The 26,678-nt window shown below is 38.8% G+C and overlaps 1 protein-coding gene across 9 annotated transcripts in view; it reads left to right on the forward strand.

Annotated features, from left to right (window-relative positions):
* Positions 1 to 26,678, forward strand: part of AKT3 (AKT serine/threonine kinase 3) — a 310,747-nt gene that overhangs the window by 253,013 nt on the left and 31,056 nt on the right. For all 9 annotated transcript variants that reach the window (XM_047840477.1, XM_047840482.1, XM_047840479.1 and 6 more), the window contains 2 exons: positions 10,365 to 10,579; positions 17,335 to 17,422. In XM_047840477.1, the coding sequence (XP_047696433.1) occupies positions 10,365 to 10,579; positions 17,335 to 17,422 (303 nt within the window). The remainder of the gene's footprint in view (positions 1 to 10,364; positions 10,580 to 17,334; positions 17,423 to 26,678) is intronic.

A 26,678-nucleotide genomic window follows, 5' to 3' on the forward strand; every position in this document is an offset into this window, starting at 1 on the left:
GTGAAAAACAACCATTCTGTGTGATCTCGGATTCAGAGTCAGGAATAGTCAGGGGACAGCAGGGATGGCTTATCTCTGCTCCACAGCATGTGGGGCCGCAGCCAGAAGGACGCTGCAGCCATGGGGTGACGTGTGACTGGAGGCTGGAATCTGGAAGCATCTTCACTCACATGTCTGACAACCGATGTTCCTGTCCACTGACTGGTACCCTTCAACAGGAGCGTTTATGTTGCATTGCTGTGTGGTCCAGGCTTCCTCATAACCTGACGGCTCCAGGGCAGTCCGACTTCTTTGGCTTTGGGCTCTAAAAGTGAGTGTCCTAGGAGCGCCTGGCTGGCTCAGTCGGTTAAGCATCTGACTCTCAATTTCGGCTCAGGTTATGATCTCACGATTCATGAGTCTGAGCCCTGCATCCGGCTCTGCGCTGTCAGTGCAGAACTCTGGCTCCCTCTGTCTCTGCCCCTTCCCTGCTTGCACGCTATATCTCTTTCAAAATAAACAAAAAAAAAAAACTTAAAAAAAAAATGAGTGTCCTTAGGAACAAGTTATGAGCTGCTTCCCTTTTCTTTGTTTTGTTTTTGTTCCTTTTGTTCACCTGGCAAACATTAAGAATGTTTTATTAGTTGTTTGCAAATTCCTTTTCATAGTATGTTTTTAATAATTTTATTAAAGTACAGGTCACATACCATAAAATACAGCAGTGGTTTTTACTATGTTCACAAAATTATACGACTGTCACCAACATTGAATTCCAGAGTATTTTCATCACTCTAACAACCAAACCCATACCCATTAGTTCCCCCTCCCCGCTGGCAGCTACAACCCACTTTCTGTCTGTATAGATGTGCCTGTTCCGGATACTTCCATCAGTGGAATCCTACAATATGAGGCTGATTGTGTGGGTTCTTTCACGTAATATGTTTTCAAGGTGTGTCCATGTTTTTACCATTTTAGTGGTACTTCATTCCTTTTTGTGGCCAAATAATATTCCATCGTATGGATATGCCACATTTGGTTTATCCATTCAGCAGTCTGTGGACATTTGGTTTGCTTCCAGCGTGGGGCTGTAATGCTGCTGGCAGACATTTGTGCGTGCGTCCCCTTTAGTGGCCTGGTTTCAGAAACTGCACCTATGCTTACTGGCAAAACAGTCTGAGACCGCACAGATTGAAGGGGTGGTGACCCCGACGCCCACCTCCCCTTCGTAGAAGAGCGTGTGAGATGGGAGATAGTGTTGCAGCTGTCTTTGGAAGATACAGTCTTCTGCAGATAGGACGTTGGGGGAGGTGAGGCTTGGCTAGAGACCTGAATGCTAAGGAGGAGGTAGCTCTGCAGGGTGGAGGGGACGAGCTCTCCAGACACAGGGAGCAATGAGCATGGAACCTGAGGCAGGAACAAGCCCAGTTCTTCCCTCAAACTCCAATAAGGTTAGTGTGGCTGGAGCCAAAGACCGAGGCAGGCATCTGATCTCTGATGGGTGAAGGTTACAGTTGATTGAACACCTGCTGTATAGGTGCGTTGCGTGTCTGGAATGACCTTTTTGTGATGGCATCCTTGATGTTTTTTTAAAGGTGAGGGGACTGAGGATCAGAACTCTTTTTCAGTGGAATCTGTACACAGCAGGGAGGTGGTGGCAAGAGGAACAGGATTGTAACTAGGTCCATCTGGGAAAGGCCACTTTTGCTTTTCTAACGACAGGTGTTATGGCCCCCAAAAGTCACACTTTCAAGGCCACTTATAGATGTGAATAATTGTCAGTTTTAAAATGAATGCTTTATAAATGCTCAACAGGAAAAGGTAATTAAGAGAAATTAGGCAGTAGGAATACATTGCATTTTCTATACATGTATAACTCATGCCAGTTTGTTATTATAATAGTTTTTTTAATTAGAGAGTAAATTTACATTTCAAGATTATTGCATAATTATAAATAAGTGCTAATAATTTGAAATGCAGTACATTTCCAAATATTATTTTCTCAAGAGCTGCCAAAAATATTATTTTTCTCTGTCATAAAATCTAGAGTTTAAGATTCTCCCACTTATTGTGGTGAATTAGGTAAAATTTTAGGAACACTGTTCCTTATTCATTCAAATACAAGATCGTATTTTCTAGAAGAGAGTTGTTTTTGTGAATATCATGAAAAACAAATTCTTTGTTTCTCTGGAGTTCAATTACCCCTGTTCTCTATGCACCATGGATAGTACTGTCCTGTATTTAGAATAACAAAATTAGTTGTGTCACAGTTAGGGGAAATTATTTCTGAAGAAGATAAACACATCTCATTTCATTCAGAAGCAGATGATCTCTCAAGAAACAAAGATACTGTTTTACATGCTTATATCATCAACTGAAGAACAAAACCAAGGGTTTCATGCAAGAAGGATCTAGTTGTTTCTAAATAGCAACTTTACAATACCCAAGAAATTATCCATTTCTTTAAAAAAAAAAAAGTAAGAAAACATTTCTGTGTACCTATTTTTGTTTGTTTTTTTCTTTTGCGGGGGGGGGGGGGGGGGATATTACAGAAGCCTGGTCTTTAACAGCAATTTCTATACCCGTGGCTGTTTCCTATCTTTTTGTTTAATGAGAAACAGAGACAGAGCGTGAGTGGGGGAGGGGCAGGGAGAGAGGGAGACACAGAATCTGAAGCAGGCTCCAGGCTCCTATGTGGGGCTCACACTCAGGAACTGTGAGATCATGACCTGAACTGAAGTTGGATGCTTAACCGACTGAGCCACCCAGTCGTCCCCATGGCTGATTTCTAATTACAGTCTCAGCCCCTGATTTGTGATCATGGTAGTTACCATTTGGGGATGACAGTTCTAACTTCTCATGCAATTTAAATTCTTACATTTTTTAAGTATTTCTGTCAATCATTACATTTTTGTTAAATAGGGGTAACTTTGAATGTGTTTTACTTTTAAGAACAAGAATTGAAGTCCTTATTTCTTCTCTCCGATATGGACCATTTCACTGTAGAATTCTCTCGTTCGTTAAAGAGGTACTTACTATTTATTAGGTGTCACGCATTATGTTGGGGACTGGGAATAGAAAGAGAGTAAGAAATGGTTTTTGTCCTCAAGTAGCTTGCTACTTACTGGGGTGATAAGAGACGGAAAACAATCCTGACTGTGCGAGAAAATAATTACTTTACTGGGGATCTTCCTGGCATGGTAGAAGAAGGCAGGGTGCGTAAGCCTGCTGGGAGGGTCCGGGGGCGGTCAGTGGGAGATGGGAGAGGAGGCTGGACACGGACACAGGGATTGGAATGCAAAGGAGTTTAAGTCTGATCTCTTGGAGAGTCACTTCTGAATTGAGAGCAAGGCAATAACGTGATCAGATACATGTGGTCAGAGTTAGTGGGCAAGAGTGACACCAGCTTCTCCCCTTTACTTTGGATGGTGTCCCTCACTTTTCTTGAACCTTGGCATTTCTGGCACATTCCATCGTCAGTGCCGGACTTTTCTTCATAGTATGTGAGTGATCAGACCTGGAATACATTCCTGATTTCCTGCTTCTCTTGTGAATGGCTCAGTGTCAGCATTGTCTCTTCCTCCACAAGACTTGCTTCCACGTTATGGAGAGATCTCCGCACAATCTGTGTGTCAGCGAGCAGTGGTCACCCTCTGCCAGTTAATTGTCTCAATTGGGCAGAAGTGCTTTGCTACTTAAAGATACGTGAAGGCTATCAAAAGATACTTCAAAAAAGACTTAGAGATCAGGTCAAAACCCTATTGTTTCCTGTCGGATAAATCAGGCTCCTAGCTGATTTTAAAAATAAACTTAAATTTTAACCAAACTTAAGTTTCTTCTTAAAAAACCCCACAAAAGAGGACTCTTATGGTATAAAAAATGCCCCTTTTTAAAAAAGAGAAGAGAATATTTACAACCATTCTCTTACCTCTTTTGGTGAAGAATTAGAGATATTTATTGATAAAGAATAAAATCATGTGGTTTTTTCTTTTTTTTTTTTTTTAAAGAGGCTGGAGAAATACAGTCCTAGCAGAATATAACATATGCATTTAGTGTCCTACATCTTTAAAAATGCACTAGTATGTATTGGTTTTAAATGAATGTGTTTTTGCTCTTTCTTATACTAGAAGAAAGAAATTTTATCTGCCATACGTTATGGACAAGAAGATATTTTGGGGGGATTTTGTTTTTGTAATCCACACTGCATTTTCAATCTAGAAATTATAAAAGAAATTGGAAATCACATATAAGACCTTACTGTTAAATGTTATTATTTGATTTGGCTCTCATTGAATCCAAGCCACTTTATGCAGTGCTAATTATTTAGTCTCAGCTTTGCTCTTGAGTTAGCAGTACCTGATCAACTTTCCAACTGTAAAACAGTTTGAAAATCAAATGTAGCTTGCATGCAAGACCCAACAAAATTAAAAGTGTTAAGTACGTTTTGGCAGTTCACTTTTATTATGCCCAGTCCTCAAATGTACCAGCAGATAATCATCTGAATGTTAGTTATTTTTCACATGCTTATGTGATCACACAAAAAGTACATGCTAAAAAGAAGCAGATGGTGACAGATGGGGAAGGTTGAATAAGGTGGTTTTGGAAACCTAGAGAAATGCACTTCTGTAATAGTGTAAAAATAAAAATTATTTGATAATCAAGTTAGAACTAACAAAAAGATTGCAAAAAAATGACTTGGCTGGTGGAAAATATCTAGTATCTAGTACCTAGTTGTGGTTGCTATTCAGAAAAAAATACATATATAATTTTATTTCATGTGAATGTAAAATATTTTTTCCAGTGGCTAAAGATGCATTGTTTGATGTTTTCTTAGTTTTCAGAACCTCATGTTTTCGAAAACATCCACTTGCTGTCATTTTATTTGCTTTTATTTTGAAGCCTGCTGTCTTTACTATCTTTTATATAATGTATAATTTGAAAATATCTGAAATAGACAAGAATATTTTGCTATTTGGATAAAGAAAGATTTGCTTGAAGTTATTGTGATGCCATAGAGGTAATAGCACAAATGGAAGTTAAATTTTATATAAATTTAAAGCCAGAGAAATACATTCGCTTCTTCAGCATGAGCTAAGAGCATCATATAAATTAAGGATAAAGGTTGTTGCTGGCTTGAAGTGGTATATGGGTAGTGGGGGGCGGTTAGAACCTAACTGGATTTAACTGCATTACGTGGAATTTTATTTCTTTATTTTAAATACAACAAAGAATAGATGTAAAAGATGTCATTTCATGGGCTCTGTCAATAGTGTCTTCAGATCTTGAGAAAAATGAATGAGCCCAGGGCTACATATGTTTGCACATTTAATCTGTAGGTAAAAACAGTAGCACAGTTACATTTTGCTTAGCCCTTGGACAAAATTCTACTGTTTCAAACAGATTGTGAAACCAAGTCTTAAAATGGCTGAGCATTTTGTGGAAATACAAAGTTTTAGTACCCTTTCTAAAACCGTGTACGTCCCTAATATTTTATTTGTTAATAATTCATGTTGCACTCCTCCTCTTAAGGTATTTTTGAAAAACCCTTATCCTCCTGAATGGTTCTGAAAAGGATCCATCCATACTCAGGGGAAAAGTAAGTGACAGAGATATTAGTTCAGGTAGAAGCTGTCTGCTTATGTAGAAGCGTATTTAAGGACTTCTAACTGTCCTGAGCTGGCTTACTACTTGTACTGTTTCTGGGTAATATTAAAAATCATCCCATTCCTCCCCACCCCCAGGTTGGATGTTACTTACATATGAGCTAAAGTAGTATTTTTAGTTCAACATTTAATGTCTCAGTATGTGTTAAGTCGAGGCTTCTACTTCCCAGGGGTCTGTCACTTCTGTGGCAGCTACCTGTCACCTAACGTTCTTCGCAATGGTGTATGGTCTTTTGACTTTAACAGTAAGAATATTTGCTTTTGGAATGATTCTAGGTTAAGCACAAAGTTTAATTTTAAATTCTCTGACGCATGAGGACGTACACAAAACTCACCCTCCCTGGGTGCCGCTAGTGATGGCCTGTATATTTTACAGTGGCTGTATTGACTTTGGTGACAAAGACCCAATTTCTTGGGATGCCATTATGACTCTTGCTCCGGGATAAAGGGGCAGTGTAGAACTCTCCGGGAAGATGTGTGTTTAAGTATGATTCAGCCACCAGTATTGTATCCATTTCACTTTTCTCTGGTTCAAGAATGTCGCCTGCTCTATCCAGAGATTGCTTTTGAGAGGACGCCGTTAGCTATATGCAAGGACTTATGTATACATGCCAGGAAATAGCCCTAAAACCTACAGCCTTCTAATTCCGAGCAAATGGTGTTTACAGTTTCAGCCTCTTACGAATTAACGGAGCAGTTGAGAACCAGGTATAAGATATATATTATGGAGAAAATACCAAGAAACCATGGAATTCATAAGTCTCCTGAAACATACACTTCTCCTAAGGCTGCAATACATTTTAGAGTCTGGATTGGAAGACTGAACAGGTCTTTTTTTTTAAAGGCAAATTCCTCTGATGTTAAGAATATGCGAAGGATTTCCATAAATCGTAAAGTATATAAACGCGTGTTGATACAGAACACACACATATCCGTTACCTGAAATACAAGGTTACCAGAAAAAAAAAATTCCTTTTTGAATTAGTGGTAAATTGGTTCATCCAAGTTCGCAGTTTACTTTCACAACATAGGTGTGCAGACAGTTTGTTTGGATGTTTAATTTTTTCCCCCATCTGTTCTGTCTGGATTATTGATTGAGCAGTAAGCCACTCCGGGGCACACGTCCCCTCCTTACAACTGCTTGCCGTGGCTGCATTGTGTGGCCTGGCGGACAAGCTGAGAGAGCTGCTCCTTCAAACTTCCAGTAAATCCCAGTTGGTAAAAGAACATTGGAATGAATATGTTTTTTGAAAGTGCCCCTTAGCCAAACAGATATTTACACTGGGAACTTTAATCGATGGTACCATTTTAAAATCATAGTTTATTATTTAATATCATTCTTGAAATTAGTAACCATTCAAGAGCTACTCGTGGTGATTTTTATTTAACTCAGTTGGCTGTTTTATACATGGAAGTGTCTACAACAAATATTACCAAATATCAATCAGATGTTATTAGAATATTTAACAGCAATTGATACCTGCTCTGACTTCCTTGAATCCAGTTTTTATTCCAGCAGAAAATGAAGCGATCTCCAATTCCTGGGGGAAAATTGAAACGAAGTCTTGTTTCCTAGAGTTTGTGTTCTGTTTGGGTGTTGATTTGATGTGACCTCTTATCATTGTTTAATATTTATGTTACTTTTAGTGTCCGGAATAACCTGTTGTCCTTTGTGTCTGTCTTTGGCATTAAATGTGGTTACAAAGTAAAGCTACATCCACGGTGACAGGACAATAGGGGTAGAAGGAAATCCCAAATGTCTGCATTTGTGTTCAAACCTTGAGCTTAGTTTAAAACGAGAGTAACATTGATTTTGTGGAAAAGAGACACTTTCTTCAGATTAATTCTTTAAGATAAGTCTTTCAGTGGATTGCTGCTCTCGGAGCAGGTTTTGATCTGCATTTATATCCAAATTACATGGTAAGTCACAGGGTCATGGACTTGAAATGCACTTTGCATTGTTGTACCACTGCAGGACCAATTACACTACTCTTTGGATCAGCCCTCATGATAACCATGAAGTAAATTAGCCTTTTAGGAAAAAAAAAATCATCAGAGGTAGCCAGAAGGAATTGCAAATCCCAGTAGGTTAAAGACTATACATTTTATATGTTACTGTAATTTGTGGCGAAATACGTGCTTTGAGTAAGGGAGAAAAATTATCTTTAAACAATAACATAAAAGAGGCTGTGGATTTTAACTCCATGCTGGAATTTCTAGAGCATTTCAGAGTACTGTATTTTGAGACAGTTTAGATTTAAGGAGAGAGAAAGGCTGTTTGTGGACAGTGGTGACGTGTTTTAGATTCTGTATCCACATGTAGAATGTTAGGATCACTTTCGTTTTTATTTCTTGTGTTTTTCATCTTCCAGCTGTTTGGAGGTGGGAGTTGAACAGAAGTCTTTCTTTTTAATTGATAACAAAGACTCTTAGATAAAGAGGGCTGGCTGAGTCTTTAGGGTGTTTTCTCCTGAACGTTGCTGGACTTTAAATGTCGATAAGATAATACATTACATCGGGTTTGTGCGGTTTACAGTAACGTAGCAAACAGTTCTAATTATAGTGTTATGTATCTATATATTCATTAAAATGCCTAGGTTCAGAAGCAAAACCACTTATTTTGAGAATCAGCATTCATTTTACAAAGCTAAATAAAATATATTTTCTTTTATCAAACAGATTTTTTTACAATGCAGTTTTATTTTTCAGTTGCTTATTTCTCTTCAAAAATAAAACCCTTTTTTTATGTACTCACTTTCCCTTCTGGCCGCAAACCAGGTATTTAAACAAAAATAAAGGATTGCCAGTTTTGCCAGCTGGGGATGAGAACCCGGCTGGTGAAATGTGGGTTCGGGAAGCAGTTAATCCAGCTTTTATGCTTTTTATGGTTTTATGAAAAAAGAGGTTAAAAACCACATTTGGCTCTTTTTCGCGTGCGCCACTGTTTTGTTGGTGTTGTAGGAATTCAGCAAAAGGTTACTTAGATTTTAAAATTGTTTGTTATTAGGTAAAATCCTGGGTCCGTTAGATTAAGGCCCACAAACAGTGCATTCTACTAATTGGACATGAGATAGATTCTTGAATAATCAAAAGTCACTGGTATTTAAACATTACACATACAACATTTCTTCTCGCTTAAGAAAGTGCACAGGCCGAATTCTTTCTGCTGCTTTAGGTTATTTGTTGTTTTCTCTGTATTTTTACATTACTCATTTCAAACAAGTAGAAATTTGAAGTATTTTTAGCTAATGATGAAAACTAGAATTTGTTGTTCTTCCCCGAAATATTCTGCTTAGTTTGTTATTCTATAAAAGATTTTCGAAAAAACGTAGGAAGTGGACTTGTGTTCATATCTTGCTAATGTAGTTCCTGTTCATCTTGGAACAATGATACAATTGAATTAAAAATCTTTTCATCACATGTGACAACCACTGCTGAATTAATCTTTAAGTAACATAGCTTTTTCTCAAAATTATATTCTCCACGCATATAAATACCTTGTCTACCCAAGTGCCTTTCATAGTATTTATAGGTAATCATAATGTAACCACCTAAAATGTCATGTTCAGTCCAAGACATAATTGGTAAATTTTAAATAAAAGTCCCATGGGAGTAATCCTCAACAAGTTATTTACTCAAACTAAGACAGTCTGCAACACGAGCACTACTTTGTTCTGCATCAAATTCTTTCTTATGTCATCAGTTACAAGATTTTTTTAATCGGTAAATTTCGTGGGTCTGGTTTTCTTGATCTTTTTATCCCAGAGCTATTTATCCCAGAGCTAAGAGAATAAGATAAAGTAAGCTTTAAGATTATTCAGATATAGTAGCTTAAAGTAAAATATTGAAAGATCCAAACAGATGAAGAAAACTCCATTGAATGAGGAACATACCTAATAAAAAGGTAAAAATCAAAATTTTCCTAAGACAAATGGCAAGCCATTCTGCCCCAGTTTGAATAGGTTGCTCCCACATAGCCTGATAGTGTCATACCATATCTTTCCCAATTTATGTTGCATGTAATGTATGTTGGGAAATAAATTTAAGGGCATATACCAGAGTCTGTGAGTTTTGTTTGTGTTTAACTGAAATTTGCTTGTGGGCTTACTAACGCTTTGGATACAACTCACACAGTACATCTTTATATTCACTTTGATGACTGTTTCCTTAAAGACTTGAAACACTAGAGGCCTCCAGAAGTTTTCAGTTTTCTTTTTGTGGTGGCCGTGCCCTGACCTCATCTGTGTTCCATCGCATAACTCCTGTCTTTCACCGTCTGGTTTGTATGACTTCGCTCTTCTCCATGCAAGAGGGTGTAAGGCTCATTATATACCCGGCAATCAGCACGGTGTGACTGCAAGTTAAAGTCCACATTAATGGAACCAGAATGAAAAGTTAAGTAGGCCTAAGAGAAAACGTGCAGATACGCAAAAATTTTTGTTTGATCCGTAGTGTACTCAGTCATTCACTTGGAATCTGCTGTGTGGCCTGTTCCCTTCCTTGTACGCTGGCCACTTCTGGACATATATGGAACATTTCGCCTGTCTGGTGTGATTTAAATCTTTTGTAGGATACCTTACAGTTTAAATGTCAAAGTGTTAGAAGAGCCTACCTAGGCTTTGAAGGTTAGGATTCACTTTGTTGATGTAAAAGTCTTACATTTTATAAATACTGCTGTAAAAGTTAATGTGGAGTAATGAATCTTTTCGCTGGTTTCGCTCTTAGGTGTTAGAAGACAATGACTATGGCCGAGCCGTGGATTGGTGGGGACTAGGGGTCGTCATGTATGAAATGATGTGTGGGAGGTTACCTTTCTACAACCAGGATCATGAGAAACTTTTTGAGCTAATACTAATGGAAGACATTAAATTTCCTCGGACACTCTCTTCAGATGCAAAATCATTGCTTTCAGGGCTCTTGATAAAGGATCCAAATAAACGGTAAGCCACAAATAACACTCACTGAGTTACTGACGAATGTGGTTAGAAATTGTGATATGGAAATTAATTCAAATGTAACTCACTCCAAGGAGCAATGTATTTGGTGTAGACATCTTCCCACTGAAATACTGACTTATTTTTAACTGCGTAATACAGAACATTTAAAAAATTTCTGCAACTCTTTCCTAACTTGGGAAATTTTATGTAGATTTTACCAAATAAGGATTTTGAGGGTTTTATTATCCGTACCGTGAGTGAACGATTTCTTAATTGCCCTGGTACTTGCTATTGTGGGGACAGAAGTATCCCCTTTTTTCCCTTTCAGTCTCTGGGCCTTTATATTTATGCTAATTTACATAATAAAAAGGATAGAACCGGCTCTGTATTCTCCTTCCATCCCAACCTGTGTTAACATATCCAGCTACTTTTTTTGTCCATTGTAGATATTCCTTTCCATGTGTGGCTGGAAAGAACTAAAAGCAAAATATGTTTACACACTTTGTGTTTCTTTTGTAGCTACAACTGTCACCTGAAGAATCCTACAGCCCTTTGCTTAGCGAACTGTAGCGTTCTTTGTTCGTGTTTCTGTGTTCATTTACACATACAGTTTGTAAGTCATATATGAAATGACTGTTAATATAAAAATGTCCCTTAATCTGTGTTTGTGTATTCATGTATACAGCCGTCCTTTCCTCTAGGTACATACGCATATCAGCGTTGCTCTAAAAATCACTTAGGTGTTAAGCTCTTGAGGATTATTTCTTAGATTGCTAAGTCTTCCCTCACATGATGATTTTTTACAAAGTTCTGTTTTTGGTTGGTGTTCGTTGTGTATTAGTTGGCAGACTGAATTAATGAATGAAGGAAGGAATGAATCCTAAAATGTGATTTTTGTTTGCTTTAGAGATGGTTTCCATTACACACTTCCAGATTTTAAATTTGTGAGGAGCATGATTTTTACCTTCAGAAATAAGCAGACTTAATAAAAGAGATAGCTTTTGCTCGTGAGGAACCTTTCTGACATGTGTTTTATAATCCTGGTCATGGAGATCTTACCTTATATTTGTAAAGTGATTTTGGTTTCTTGTTCAGGGCATTTGTGTATCTGTTGTTCCCTTTGCTGTTTCAGTAGCCTTGTAGAGTTGATAGGTGGATATTATTCTCATTTACATTTGATTGAGGACGAAGCCGAGGCCGCTAGAAGGTGAAGTGGTTTATCCTACAGAAAATTCCTATAGAAGAAGAGCAGAAATCACCTTTCTTGGTGCCTATTTGCTGTTTCTCTCGTAGCTTATTTGCAATGCATCAGTTTCTCAGTTGGTTCAGGTTTTGAAATGTGTTCCATTTAGTGTGATTATTTCACAATTAATGTAACACACAGCACTTGGTGATAGGTAATCTTTAAACAGAGCTAAGATTTCCGTTTTGTCTACTTGATTTAGGGATCTAATATTTGGCTTGGATTTCAAGAGCAGCGAATTTTTTACTGCATCCTTTCCTGATGACTCCAGGGAACTTAGCCCTTTCTTTGATGGCCCCTCTAAGCAGCTGGTAGAGCAAACTTGTGTCTGTGGTTCTCATGTCTGTGTGTCATTCATTTTCTTATCCCCACCCCCACCCCCGGGGGAGGAGGGAGATAACACAAACTAGATACTTGATAATTGTTGAATAAATGTGAGGTACATTCTAGAATGTTAGTGGCCTGGTGAGTAGGACAACTCCTAAAGGTTTACCCACCCAGAGGTTGGTATCATCTAAAGAGAAGCTGGGGTGTTCTTTCTCAGTTCTCTGATGTTCTCATTTAAGATAGGGGAGTCATTCTCCCTCCACTGTTGCATTGCAATGTTGGGAACGGAACGATGAGCAAGACAAATCATCTCTGTTCTAGATAGTCATAGAATAATGCAAGACAGAAAACAGGTACTCACAGATACTCAGACCTACATACAAATGCCTATTGAAATTTATTAGCTCTGACCAGGGGGCTGGAAGAGTTGGGGAGGCGTAGGGGTGCTCATGCAGAGAAATTTACATGAAAAGAAATCCAGGGGTATCTGGGTGGCTCAGTCAGTTAAACCTCCGACCCCCAATTACCACTCAGGTCATGATCTTGCGGTTTGGGAGTTCGAGCCCCACATTTGGCTCTGCACTGACAGTGCGGAGCCTGCTTGGGATTCTCTCTCTCCCCATCTCTCTGCCCCTCCTCCTCTCTCTCTCTGTCTCTCTCTCTGGCTCTCTCACTCTCTCTGTCCCTCTCTCAAAAATAAATAATATTTGAAAAATAATAATAATAATAAAAAGAAAAATCCAGAGTTGCAAATGAACATGGCATTTGAGAAGTTCAGCAACTACAAGGTAGAATATGAGTTGGGTAATGTTGGGAGATGAAGCTGAAATGGTAAATTTCAAAGACCTTCTGCTTCTGAGAAAATATTTAACCTTTATTCAGAAGGGGATGAAAAAACCAGTGAGTTATTAAAAGTAAGAGATGGTATAATGAGTTTTGTGCTAGGAAAGGTGAAGGGCCAGGGGCAGGTAGGCAGAGCAGTTGAGAACACATACGGGATTGTCCAGATGAGAGACGGGGATCCTCCAGAAGCAGTGAGTAGGACTTTGTGAATAATGAAGGAGACCTGGTGGGGACGTGGAAGGAGTCTCCTGCCTCCATGCTTTCCAGCTTGAGTGATTCGTTTGGAGGATGGAGTGTTATTAACGGACAGGGAGCACAGGCAGAGGGCTGGGGGCGGGGGGGGGGGGGGGGTGGTGGGGAGAGGGGAGGGTTTACTGACACCCGCTCCGGCTGTGCCGAGTCAGGTGTCCGTAGAAAACCCAGATGGAACTGAAAATAGTACCAGTGCTAAACAGAAATGCAGTGGCTGAATATATGGTTTGGGGACCCACGGATGTCTCGGAGGCAGCTGGGGCCGGGACAGTCGTGGGCAGGGTTGAGTACAAAGGGAAGACGGCCTAGGACAGAATCCTGGGAAGCATCACAATTTAAGAGGTAGGAAGAAGAGAAACAGCCACTAAGAAGACCCTGAAAAGTCTTTGGAAGCCTCATAAAATAGCATTATCCTAGACCTCATTATTCTTCCTCTTCAACAATTTTAAATACTGCCTGAATTTTTTGAGACTCTTTACTGAAGTACTGTCAGTTCTACCAGAGGGTCAACCATCACTTGCCTTTCTTTCTAATGCTCCATTACTTTATGCTCATTCTATCAGTATCTCCTTTATCCTCCTGCACGCAGTTCATAGGAGAAGCGTGACCGTGTGTTGCATTCAGTAACACAGGAAAATATGAATTCCATGATGTTCCTAATAATGAAGAATCCATAGTCGCTGAGGATTTAGTTTGGCATTCTGATATTGGAGTTTACTATTCTTAGACATAAATATCTTAGTGCAAATCATATTTTGATATTATTTTGAAGTCTTAAATTGTATATTAAGGAGTCATTGACATTGAAGTTTTTGACAGTTTCACACTTGGAGGAAGCTTGTGTTAAAGAGTCTCTCCCAGCTTCTAAAATGGCAGTCTAAGATTATATTCTTAGACTTCACATAGTACTCATGGCTGATACTTTAGTTTTTTATGTATTTGATAAATATAGATTAAATGCTGGCAATGTCCACAGCCAAGCTATTGCTAGAGAACTGAGGGGTGACAGAAAATGAATAACTAAACTAAAGCTGGATTAAAACCTCCTATTTACCAAATGATTACGGCTCTCTATTCCCAGCTCCCGCCTCATCCACTATCTCCTGTAGAATTCAAAATGAGAGCGATACAGAAATAAAAACAATAGCATAAGGGTGAGAAAAGACAGTGAACTTCTGAGTTTTCCCCTGCAGACTACTTTGATTCATACTTTGAAATGTTAAGTTCTCTTCAGAAACACGTGTTTTGGTATCTCTGCTTTTCTGGCTCCCTGAGTAGGAGCTTAAAGTGCTTTTTGGATAATCCAGGGCTGGTCTCTGCCCTCAAAAGAATTTGCAGCCTAACCAGGGAGGGACACATACAACTTGGAATAGAATGAAGAAAGAGGAAGGTTAGGGAGTGGAGTGCTGGCGTTGACTAAATACGGAACCACCAGTCGGAGAGTTCTGCATTCGATCACCGCTAATACCGTCTGGTCCCATCTAGAGTCCCTGTCAGCGCTGTGGCTCATTCTGCACGATCTGGGGATGGGAGACCCATGGATCATTATTACAGATAACTCAGATATCAGCTCATTGTTCTATTTTCTATTCTGGCCGTGTGTCAGGGAATCCCAGATTCTTCCCAGTCGTGTGTTCCTTATACCTAATAATAGATTGTATTATTGTTTGTTTATCCTGACCTATTTGTGTTTCTTCCGACCCAGTGGTGTGTGGGAGTTGGCATGTTCCAGCTCTTAAGAGCCAATTATTAAATTTCAGGAATTTCATGAGCTGGTTGTTTTAATACAGTCATTATTAAAAATCAAATTACATAAACTTACAAAAGTAAATCAAGTACATTGAAAAGAAAGGTGATAAATCACTCCTTGATATCACTCCTTGATAATTTTGTTGCATTTTACTATTCTGATGTTACTCTTGTCTGTTGTGTCTGCATAGAAATACTATGTAATGGTTTGCTTCTGTGTACCTGTTCCCACTTCTGTGTTGAGTGGCATCAGGTTGCTAACTTGAAATTGGCCATGTGGGGAGTATTCACATCACCACAATGGCAAACTTTGTACGTCAGGGCTTGATTTATTGTTTTTCAATTAGGTATAAGTAACTAAGTAGAGAAGATGTTAATAATACGGTTTACATTTTCAAGCTGTTCTGTCTGTATCTGCTACATTGTGACTAGCGCACACGCACCGCGCACACACACGCGCGCGCGCACACACACACACACACACACACACACACACACACAATGAAGAAATACTCTCCCACTGTTCCCAGATGATTTACCATCCATCAAGGAGGTCACTCACATAACTGAGAAGCAAGTGAAGTTCTGACATGTGCCTTTTTGTATGACTTTCAAATTCGTCTTCACCATAAACGAAAAGATCAGTTGGTATTCGTGCTGGAGACACTCCGAGTCAGTGAGGGGCTGTGGAGTTCAGCAAAATTAACAAATGTTCTCTTTGAGCATCACTTGGCTAATTTACAATAAAGGACATTCTGTATTTTATTGCTCTTTGAAATTTTGTGCCTTGCATCCTTTATATCTGTAAAATCCATAACAAATGTATGTATAATATGCATATGTAATATTACACATGCATAATTTTCCCCAGAGAGCTGGCTGTTAAGCACTTAGCAGCCCATACTATTCCTTTTATTTTTCAAGTTTTTATTTAAAGTCTAGTTAACATATATGGTAAAATTGGTTTCAGGTGTAGAATTTAGTGATTCATCACTTACATAAAACACCCAGTGCTCATCCCAACCAGTGCCCTCCTTAGCGCCCATCCCCCACCCACCTCCCTCCATTGACCGTCAGTTTGTTCTCTGTAGTTAGTCTCCTATGGTTTACTTCCATCTCTCCTTTTTTCCCCCCTTCCCATATGTTCATCTGTTTTGTTTCTTAAATTCCACGTATGAGTGAGATCATACGGTGTTTTGTCTTTCTTTTACTTTGCTTAGCATTATACTAACTCCATCCACATTGTTGCAAATGGCAAGATTTCATGCTTTTTGATCGCCAAGTAATATTCCATTGTATATACATACCACACCTTCTTTATCCATTCATCACTTGATGGACATTTGGGCTCTTTCCATAGCTTGACTGTTGTCAATAGCACTGCTGTAAACATCAGGAGCATGCACCATTCCTAACCATGAACAAGACTAGAGAGAGCTTTTGCTATATCAGTTTGGATTTAAATGGATTTCTTTTCCTTTCTTTTCTTTCTTTCCCTGTTCTTTTTTTTTTTCCTCCCCTTTCTCTCCTTCACTCCCTCCTTGCTTCCCTCTGTGTTATTTTTGCTTTTCTCATTCCTTCCTCCCAATGACTGGTACACACTATATGAAACTGAGGAAGCCAGAAAACACCTGAATTTCACACTGTGCCACCTATCAGTTAAATAAGAGTACCTGCAAAGATGGGGGGAGCATCCTTAAATTCATGATTTATGTTGCAGCTTGCATAATAAATTACCTTGCAGTGATATTTCATAGGTTAACCTCGTTTCTATGGCAGTTCATTTGCGCTATGAAAAAAAGTCCGTGAGTTTCTGTCTATTAGCAATACTGTACAAATTGCTTTTTCTAACTAATTAGGTAGTGACTTCAGAACTCAGGGTAACAAGGATGCATTTTGACATGAGTGTTACCAAAATAAATTTGGCTTATAGAATTGACGACGGTAATTGCTACCATTTCTTGTGCGAGGTGCTTGCCTCTGGTTTCCAACCCTTGCGGTGATCCACCAGGCTAGTGTCATTGTCCCCACTCTACAGAGGGGACACTGGGACTGAGCAGCTTGTTCATTGTCACACATGTCATAAGTGCCAGAGCTGGTTGCCTGTTTCAGGTTTGTCCCCAAAGCCTGTGCTCTCTTCAGCTACCACACTGTCCTGAGGCTACTTCTTATTAATAGCACATTAGGGAAATTAGATCTTATGGCAAAAGCTCTTTATTGGTTTGGCTATTTATCTCAAGGACTATTTATCACACAGAAAATTACATTTCACAAAAACTTTTTGTTTTGCCTTGGGCTTATGTAAATGTTGTAATGTGCACTCACTTTTGTTTCTGTCTCTTAGCCTTGGTGGAGGACCAGATGATGCAAAAGAAATTATGAGGCACAGTTTCTTTTCTGGAGTTAACTGGCAAGATGTGTATGATAAAAAGGTAGGTTATTTTCATGGCATAGGATTTCTATATTTTGGCTAAAATGAATTGACAGCAAAAAAAATTTTTAAGTGAATAAAATTCAATGATACTTTTCATTTTTACCCCCTACATTTGATTGAATAGAGTATTGAAATTCTTAGCACAAAAATTTATTGATAAGTTTGACTCCCAAAATGCATCTTGAAATTTTATTCAGCATGGTCACTTGATTTTTCTTTTGTCACAGTGATGGTAGTTTGCTACTCGTTGTTTGCTTGGTATTAAGAGAAAAAATAAAGAAAACAATGTTGTGTTACTCTTTAAGAAAACTAGCAAAAAAATCATGTTTTTCTTTGTCTTTATGTCTTTAATTTTAGAGTGAGCTCTACAAGGTTGTTTATACAAATCCTTATTTTAAAAGGAATTGAAAGGAATTTAGTTTTAATATTTAACAAAGTAGTAAATATTTTTATTATTTGAGACTTCTCTGTTACTTGAAACAATTTTAATGCCCACAAAATGGGTGCTACTAATTTTATAACTTTATTTTTATTGTAATCTTATTACTTGTTTTTAATACTATAATTTTTGCCTAGGAACAGGAAATTACTGTGTCTAGTCCTTCTTTTTAATTTTTGTCTCTTTTGTTTCTACTACTTCTGATAGTGTTAGTACAGGCACTGATTTTGATTTTTTTGTTTTCAAATGCTCATATTAAAATTTTACTGTGAAATTTTTACGCAGTACAGTATTTGCTGCTTAGAATCTTTACCTGGTTATTTTGTGTAGTTAGTTTCCATTTATTTCAGTTTTCCCTATTTTTCTCTGAAACATATATAATCAACATTTGTGAAATGTCTGTTTTGTGCTAAATATTCTCTTCTATTAATCTCTAAAGTGAAGATAGAATGATATCATATGACTTACAAGGAAGAAGACAAGTACCGAATTTCGGCATTGTGTTATGGGAATAGAGGGTGTGGTGATTTTCTAAAAGCACTTCTTGTAAAATAGTTGCACGATATTAAACATTTCTCCTCAAACTTAAACAGCCATGTCTTGGGGCACCTGGGTGGCTCAGTCGGTTAAGCGTCTGACTTTGGCTCAGGTCATGATCTCACAGTTTGTGGGTTCGAGCCCCACATCGGGCTCTGTGCTGACAGCTCAGAGCCTGGAGCCTGCTTCGAATTCTGTGTCTCCCTCTCTCTCTGCCCCTCCCCTGCTCATGCTCCGTCTCTCTCTCTCTGTCTCCCTCTGTGTCCGTCTCTGTCTCTGTCTCTCTCTCTCTCAAATATAAACATTACAAAAAAAAAAAAAAAAAAGACAACAACAAGGGCACCTGGGTGGCTTAGTCAGTTAAGCGTCTGATTTTGGCTCAGGTCATGATCTTACAGTTCATGGGTTTGAGCCCTGCATTGGGCTCTTTGCTGACAGCTGGAACCTGGAGACTGCCTCAGATTCTGTGAGTGTCTCTCTCTCTCTCTCTGTTTCTCCCCCACTCGTGCTCTGTCTCTGTCTCTCAAAAATAAATAAACGTTAAAAAAATTTAAAAAAAATACCTCCCACATTTTAAGTTTCCACCATGTAGAAAGCACTGGGGTAGGTGCTGGATCTTTTTCAACGCTTATGAGAAGCATGTGACTGCTCTTAAATGTTTATTAACTTCACGAAGACAACTGAACATCCACTTTATAAACTGATGATGTTCTCACTGGGTTGCATCCCTACTTAGACCCTGTTGGCTCTGTACTGTTTTTGTCACATCAGTTCACTACAAAAGACCCTTGTAAAAGGGAATGATCAAGGTCTTATGTCTCCCAGAAATAATACATGTCAGAGGTTTTCTTTGGTGTAAAGAGCTGTAAGCCACAAATACCCCTTTGGTATAACCTCACCAAGGAGAAGTCAACAAAAAAGGGAGAAAGAAGGAAAGAAGAGAAAGCATTTCTTGACGAGACAATTGTGAGGCACCAGTATGGCACCACTAACTTAAAGAAGAGGCAAAACATGAACTTTCTTCAATCCTGTCAGGAGACTAGTATATGCCACAAAGATTTCCTTGTCAGGGTCAGCTCTCCGTGTTAAGTGGAGGTTTGGCCTCAGCTGGGGAAAACTCTGAGAGACACATGTCCTGTCTCTGCTCCACGGGACTAGACAGAGTGGAGACCATGGCCAGAGTGGAAGTGACAGTAAGACAGCAGCCGGCTCCCTTGTGGTGAATGGGATTGGAGGAGCCAGCATGCCATGAGAAGGAAACATAGCTTTAGATGATGTATGTGGAGACATGAGTTTAAATTGTTGTCATTGATAAAAATAGATGCCACTTAATCTGAGCAAAGGTGTTACATATCATACGTGAAGAACAACTGCAAAAATTACAGTTTCCATAAACGAAATTCACCAGCAACTGACATCTGCTATAGGCTTACTCAGGTGGATGTCAGATGAGGCGGTGGCCTAGCCATCTTTACATACTTGAAGGACGTTACGCAGCATTACAGTAGCACGGTGACGTTTGAGTCTCTCTCTAAAAGCCTGTGAAAATGTGACTGGGTCTGTCTGGGTTTGTATCATATCACTAAGAAACAGGGAATTAATTATGAGAGTTCCAATGCCAGTAACTATTTTAATGAATCCGGTTATAATTCTACTCTTTGGACAGCATAAATTATGAAATAATTTAGAAAAACAAACATTTTATGGGGCTCTTATGTTTTTGAAATATGTAACTTATTCATGAGAGGTTAATTCATCTCTAAGATAAGGTATTTTTTTATATTTTTATTTATTTTTGAGAGTACACAAGCAGGGGAGGGGCAGAGAGAGAAGGGGACAGAGGGTTCAAAGTGGCCTCTGCGCTGACAGCGGAAAGCCTGATGCAGCACTCTAATGCATGAACCGTGATAACGTGACCTGAGCCAAAGTCGGATGCTTAACCGACTGAGCCACCCAGGCGCCCCAAAGGTTTTTTATTACAATTTTACTAATACTCTTTGGGAGCTTTACTATTTCATAGATTTATTATTACATAGTTATTGACCCATTTTTCTATATACTGTGGCCAGATCTAGAGATGAAGACATAGATAGAGATGCTAATATCTTTAAAGGTAGATCTCTCCCTAGGTTAAGTAAAAAGCGAACTAATCTTGGGACGCCTGGGTAGCTCAACTGGTTCAATGTTCAGAACCAACTCTTGGTTTCAGCTCAGGTCATGATCTCACAGCCTGCATCAGGCTCTGAGGTGACAATGCAGAGCCTGCTTGGGATTCTCTTTCTCTCTGCCTTTTTCCCCCTTCCCCCGTTCACACTCTGTCTCTCAAAAATAAACAAAGAAACATAAAAAAATGACTTAACCTTAATTGTGAATATCATGGTGTACCACTCAAAAGAGCACAGCACTGAAGTGTGGAAGTAAGTGTCCCGGATTTGCTTCTTCCTTCCTGTGTGGAAATGGACAAATTATTTGAGTCACACAAAATTATGATCTCTGAATTGCCTTCAAGCTTGAAGATTCTCTGGAGGATGTTTTATAAGATGAAGCTGTCCAGTTAAATTTCTGTGTAGGCTTTACACTCAGTTTGTCATCTACAAAGAGTCTGCTGGAATTTTGTGTGCTATTGTGTTGAATCTGTAGGTAAATTTGGGGGGGAATTGACATTTGAATAGGACTGAGCCTTTCAGATCCATGAACATGGTATATCTCTGTTTATTTAAGTCTGCTTTAATTTCTCTCCATAATGTTTCATAATTTTCCATGTTCAAGTCTTATCTGTATTTTGTAGGTCCTTCAGTATTTCATGTCTTCTGATAAAATGTTATTTAAAATTTTTATTTTCACATTGTTTGCTGCCAGTATACAGAAATACAGTTGATTTTGTATATTGACCTTATGTCCTGCAGGCTTGCAAAACTCACTTACTAGCTTTTTTTTTTTTTTTTGTAGATTAGTTAGTATTCTCTGCATAGATGACTATATCTTATTTAAATAAGGAGGTTTACTTCATTTTCAGTTGGTACTTTTTTTTTTTTTTTTTGCCTTGGTATATTGGCTAGGACCTCACTATAATGTTGAGTAGAAGTTGAATAGAGTGAACATCCTGGTTTTGTTCTTGATCTTAGGGGGAAAACAACTTTTATCACTAATTATGATGTTAATTATCACATCTAGTGCTGAGATCTTAGTTTTTAAATATCATTCTTCAATCAAAAGAACCAAGGTTACTTTGAGAAGCAGTTGATTTAAGAGCTGGGATGGGGGAAAATAAAAGATGGGTCCAAGGAATTTTGTGATGCCAGAAAGTAAAAAAGAAAGATACGGAGGGAAGGAGTTAGAGGTACATTAATAGGATGGAGGAGCCAACCTTAAATAAGTCCCAGTGAGGAAAGCTGAAACAATTTCAACAAGAAAATAAAGATTATTATATATTGCTATTCCATTATGACCCAAAGAATAAAATACATATTCATAAGTCCACAGTGTAAAAAATAAATGTTGAGAAAAAGGGACATTCCAGTTAAGGAAAGAAGATGAATTCCAGTTAATAAGTGTGGAAGGAGTGAGAGAGCTAGAAAGTCACCATTAGGCCCCCAGCATAAAACTTAGTGCATGCAAGATCTACCAATGAATGTTAAACTTAGTGGGCAAAAGTTTAGTTTAAGAAAGAGAATATTGGGGCACCTGGGTGGCTCAGTCGGTTAAGCGTCTGACTTCGGCTCAGGTCATGATCTCACGGTTCGTGAGTTCGAGCCCCGTGTCGGGCTCTGTGCTGACAGCTCAGAGCCTGGAGCCTGTTTCCGATTCTGTGTCTCCCTCTCTCTCTGCCCCTCCGCTGTTCATGCTCTGTCTCTCTGTGTATGAAAAATAAATAAAACATTAAAAAAATTTTTTTTCTTAAAGAAAGAGAATATTTGCACAGTCTCAGTGTATCTCTCCTCAAGCATTTATTAATACAAAGCTTAGGAGAGTAACTTCACAGTAGAAAAGGCTGGCAGACTGTGTCTTAAGCCAGGGGATCAAGATTAACCACCAGTGATAAGACAGACTGACTTCATGTAGCCCATGATACGATGCTGTGAGAAGTGCCCAAATGGAGGAGGCATTCCTGAAAATAACTGGCCAGGTAGCCTCAAAAGTGTCAACGTCACAAAAAGTGAGGAATGACCCTGGAACTGGGCGGACTGGGGGAGACTGAGGGCACGCTGGCCACATGCTGCCTGCGGCTCTGGTTTGGCTCCTGGGACAGAAGAGGGACATGGTAGGGCACATGGTAGGTAACAGTTCCGTACCAGCACTCATTTCTTAGTTTGGAGCACTGTGCTTTGGCTGTATGAGGTACTGGCCTTAGGGGCAGGTGTGTAAATGGTAGGTAACAGTTCCGTACCAGCACTCATTTCTTAGTTTGGAGCACTGTGCTTTGGCTGTATGAGGTACTGGCCTTAGGGGCAGGTGTGTAAATGGTAGGTAACAGTTCCGTACCAGCACTCATTTCTTAGTTTGGAGCACTGCGCTTTGGCTGTATGAGGTACTGGCCTTAGGGGCAGGTGTGTAAATGGTAGGTAACAGTTCCGTACCAGCACTCATTTCTTAGTTTGGAGCACTGTGCTTTGGCTGTATGAGGTACTGGCCTTAGGGGCAGGTGTGTAAATGGTAGGTAACAGTTCCGTACCAGCACTCATTTCTTAGTTTGGAGCACTGCGCTTTGGCTGTATGAGGTACTGGCCTTAGGGGCAGGTGTGTAAATGGTAGGTAACAGTTCCGTACCAGCACTCATTTCTTAGTTTGGAGCACTGTGCTTTGGCTGTATGAGGTACTGGCCTTAGGGGCAGGTGTGTAAATGGTAGGTAACAGTTCCGTACCAGCACTCATTTCTTAGTTTGGAGCACTGTGCTTTGGCTGTATGAGGTACTGGCCTTAGGGGCAGGTGTGTAAATGGTAGGTAACAGTTCCGTACCAGCACTCATTTCTTAGTTTGGAGCACTGTGCTTTGGCTGTATGAGGTACTGGCCTTAGGGGCAGGTGTGTAAATGGTAGGTAACAGTTCCGTACCAGCACTCATTTCTTAGTTTGGAGCACTGTGCTTTGGCTGTATGAGGTACTGGCCTTAGGGGCAGGTGTGTAAATGGTAGGTAACAGTTCCGTACCAGCACTCATTTCTTAGTTTGGAGCACTGCGCTTTGGCTGTATGAGGTACTGGCCTTAGGGGCAGGTGTGTAAATGGTAGGTAACAGTTCCGTACCAGCACTCATTTCTTAGTTTGGAGCACTGTGCTTTGGCTGTATGAGGTACTGGCCTTAGGGGCAGGTGTGTAAATGGTAGGTAACAGTTCCGTACCAGCACTCATTTCTTAGTTTGGAGCACTGCGCTTTGGCTGTATGAGGTACTGGCCTTAGGGGCAGGTGTGTAAATGGTAGGTAACAGTTCCGTACCAGCACTCATTTCTTAGTTTGGAGCACTGCGCTTTGGCTGTATGAGGTACTGGCCTTAGGGGCAGGTGTGTAAATGGTAGGTAACAGTTCCGTACCAGCACTCATTTCTTAGTTTGGAGCACTGTGCTTTGGCTGTATGAGGTACTGGCCTTAGGGGCAGGTGTGTAAATGGGATATGGGAACTTTTTGTACTACTTTTGTAAGTCATCTCTAAGCCTAGAATTATTCCAGTGTAACAAGTTATAAAAATGTGGTGTTAGTGTAAGCTTCCTATACCTCCTTTATTAGGTTGAGGAAGTTCCCTTCTGTTCTCATATGCTAATAGTTTTCATCCCTGAGAGGTGTTGAATTTTGTTAAAGTTTGTCTGCATTTGTTGTACTGGCCTTACGGTTTTTCTCCTTTACATTATGAAGATAGTGAATTACATGATTGGTTTTCTGACATTAAATAAACCGTACATTCCTAGGGCAAAACCCATTCGGGTTATCCTTATTAAGTATTGCTAGATTTGATACAATGTATTTTTTAAGGATTTTTGCATCCTTAAATCACAAATGGTGCTAGGCATCATCTTCTTTTTCTAAAATGTCTTTGTATGATTTTGATTTCGGAATCATGTTTGACTTCTTTTAATGAAGAGGGAAGTATTCCCTTTCTTCAGTTGTTTGGAATTGTTTGTGTAGAATTTGTATTACCTGTTGCTGAAATCTTTGATAGAATTTACCAATGAAGCCACTTGGGTCTGGCATTTTGTATTTGTTGGGAGCTTTTAACTATAATTTCAGTTTCTTTCATAGTTCTGGGACTGTTCTGGTTGTCTGTTGCTTCTTGAATGTTTTGGGATCTTTTGTCTTCTAGGCTTTCTGATGTACTGGCTTAAAGATCTTACTGTCTTTACAGTGTTTGCTATCTATGTAATTATGATCTCTCTCTTAATGCTGAAGTTGGTAACTTGTGTCTTCTTTTTCTTGATCAGTCTGGCTAGAGGTCTATGTCTGCTGTTGAGTTTTTTCAAAGGACCAGCTTTTATTTTCACTGATTTTCTGCATTTTTCTGGTCATTTTTCATTGATTAATTCGTTCTGCTTTTTATTATTTCTTTATTCTGCTTCTTTTGAGTTTACTTGCTCTTTTTTCCTTATTTTCTTTAAGGGGAAGGTAAGATTATTGTTTGGGGACCGTTCTCTTTTCCTAGCCTAGGCCCTCAATGGATGCTCTAAGTTTCCATTTAAGGACTGTTAACTTTGTTTTGCGAGTTTTGACCTATTTGTTTTTATTTCAAAATATTTTTAATTCCTATAATTCCTATAATTTCCAAATATATAGATTTTTCGGATATTTTTCAGTTACTGATTCCTAACTAAATCCTCTTGTGTTTGGAAAACATACTCTATATGATAGTGATCCTTTTAAATTTATTGAGACTTGTTTTATGGCCCAGAAAATTGTTTATTTGGGTATATGTTCTGTGTACACTTCAAAAGAATGTGTTTTCTGCTTTTATCGTATAAAGTGTTCTACCACTAGCCATTGGTCAAGATTGCTGATGGCGGTGTTCATGTTTCCTGTATTCGTACTGATTTTCTTTCTAATTGTCCTATCAGTTATTGGGAAAGGATTGTTGAAATCTAAAGCTATAATTATGGATTTTTCTTTTTAGTTTTCATGTATTTTGAAGCTTCACTGTTGATTGCATACACATTTAGTTTTGTTACATCTTCTTGGCGAATTTACCTTTTAATCATTATGAAGTGTTCTATATATTCATAGCAGTAATCTTAGTTTTGAAATCTACTTTGTCTGATATTAGTATAAGTATTCCAGCTTTCTTTTGATTTTATATATCCTTTCCATCTTGTTACTTTTAACCTTGGTCGTTATATTTAAGTGGGTTTTCTTTTAGGTATCATGTAGTTGACTCTGTGTGTGTGTGTGTGTGTGTGTGTGTGTGTGTGTGTGTGTGTGTATTTTAATGTGTATGATGATGGTCTTTATGTACAACTTTATGGCAAAAAAAGAAGAGGGAAAAGTTTAAAACAGGCATTCCAGCTGATCCTGTCAGATTGAAGAAGTTCCTTTTTAAATGCCAGTTGCATTGCCCCAAGGTAAACAATACTGAATCTGCATATGCAGTTTCCTTTATTTTGAGCTAAGTTGATTTCAGTACCTAAGTATTAAATGTGAAAGGTCATTTTTGGCATAACAAACAATATGCAGCAAATAGCAGCATCTATAAGCACAAAACACTCCTAGAGATGTGGAGACTTGATGGAAATACAGTGTCCTGCTCAATGTGTGAGAGGTTTAGCCAGTAAGAGTCAGCTTGTGATTTTGTTGATATTCTTCATCAATTTTGTTTTCAGTTTCATTGATTTCTGCTCTTAAAGTTATTTATTTTCCTTATCACAATTTTATTTGCTCTTCTGTTTCTACTTTCCTAAGCTGGAAGCTTACGTTATTACTTTATATCTTTGCTTTCTAAAGAACGCATTCAGTGCTATAAATTTTCCCTTAAGTACCGTTTTCACTGCATCCCACAAATCTTGGTAAGTTGTATTTTCATTTAGCTCAAAATATTTAAAATTTTTTGTTGAGACTTCCTGTTTGACCCATGTGTTATTTAGACGTGTATTATTTAACCTCTAAGTATCTGAGGGGTTCTGAGCTGTCTTTCTCTTATTGCCTTCCAGTTTAATTCCATTAAGGTCTGAGTGCATACCCCTTGAATGATCTGTTTGTAAATTTGTTAAGCCAGAGCATAAGAGACTCTTAAAAACTGAGAACAAACTGAGGGTTGATGGGGGGGGGGGGGGTGGGAGGGAGGGGAGGGTGGGTGATGGGTATTG

Source organism: Prionailurus viverrinus, chromosome F1 (assembly GCF_022837055.1).
Source record: "Prionailurus viverrinus isolate Anna chromosome F1, UM_Priviv_1.0, whole genome shotgun sequence".
NCBI lineage: Eukaryota > Metazoa > Chordata > Mammalia > Carnivora > Felidae > Prionailurus > Prionailurus viverrinus.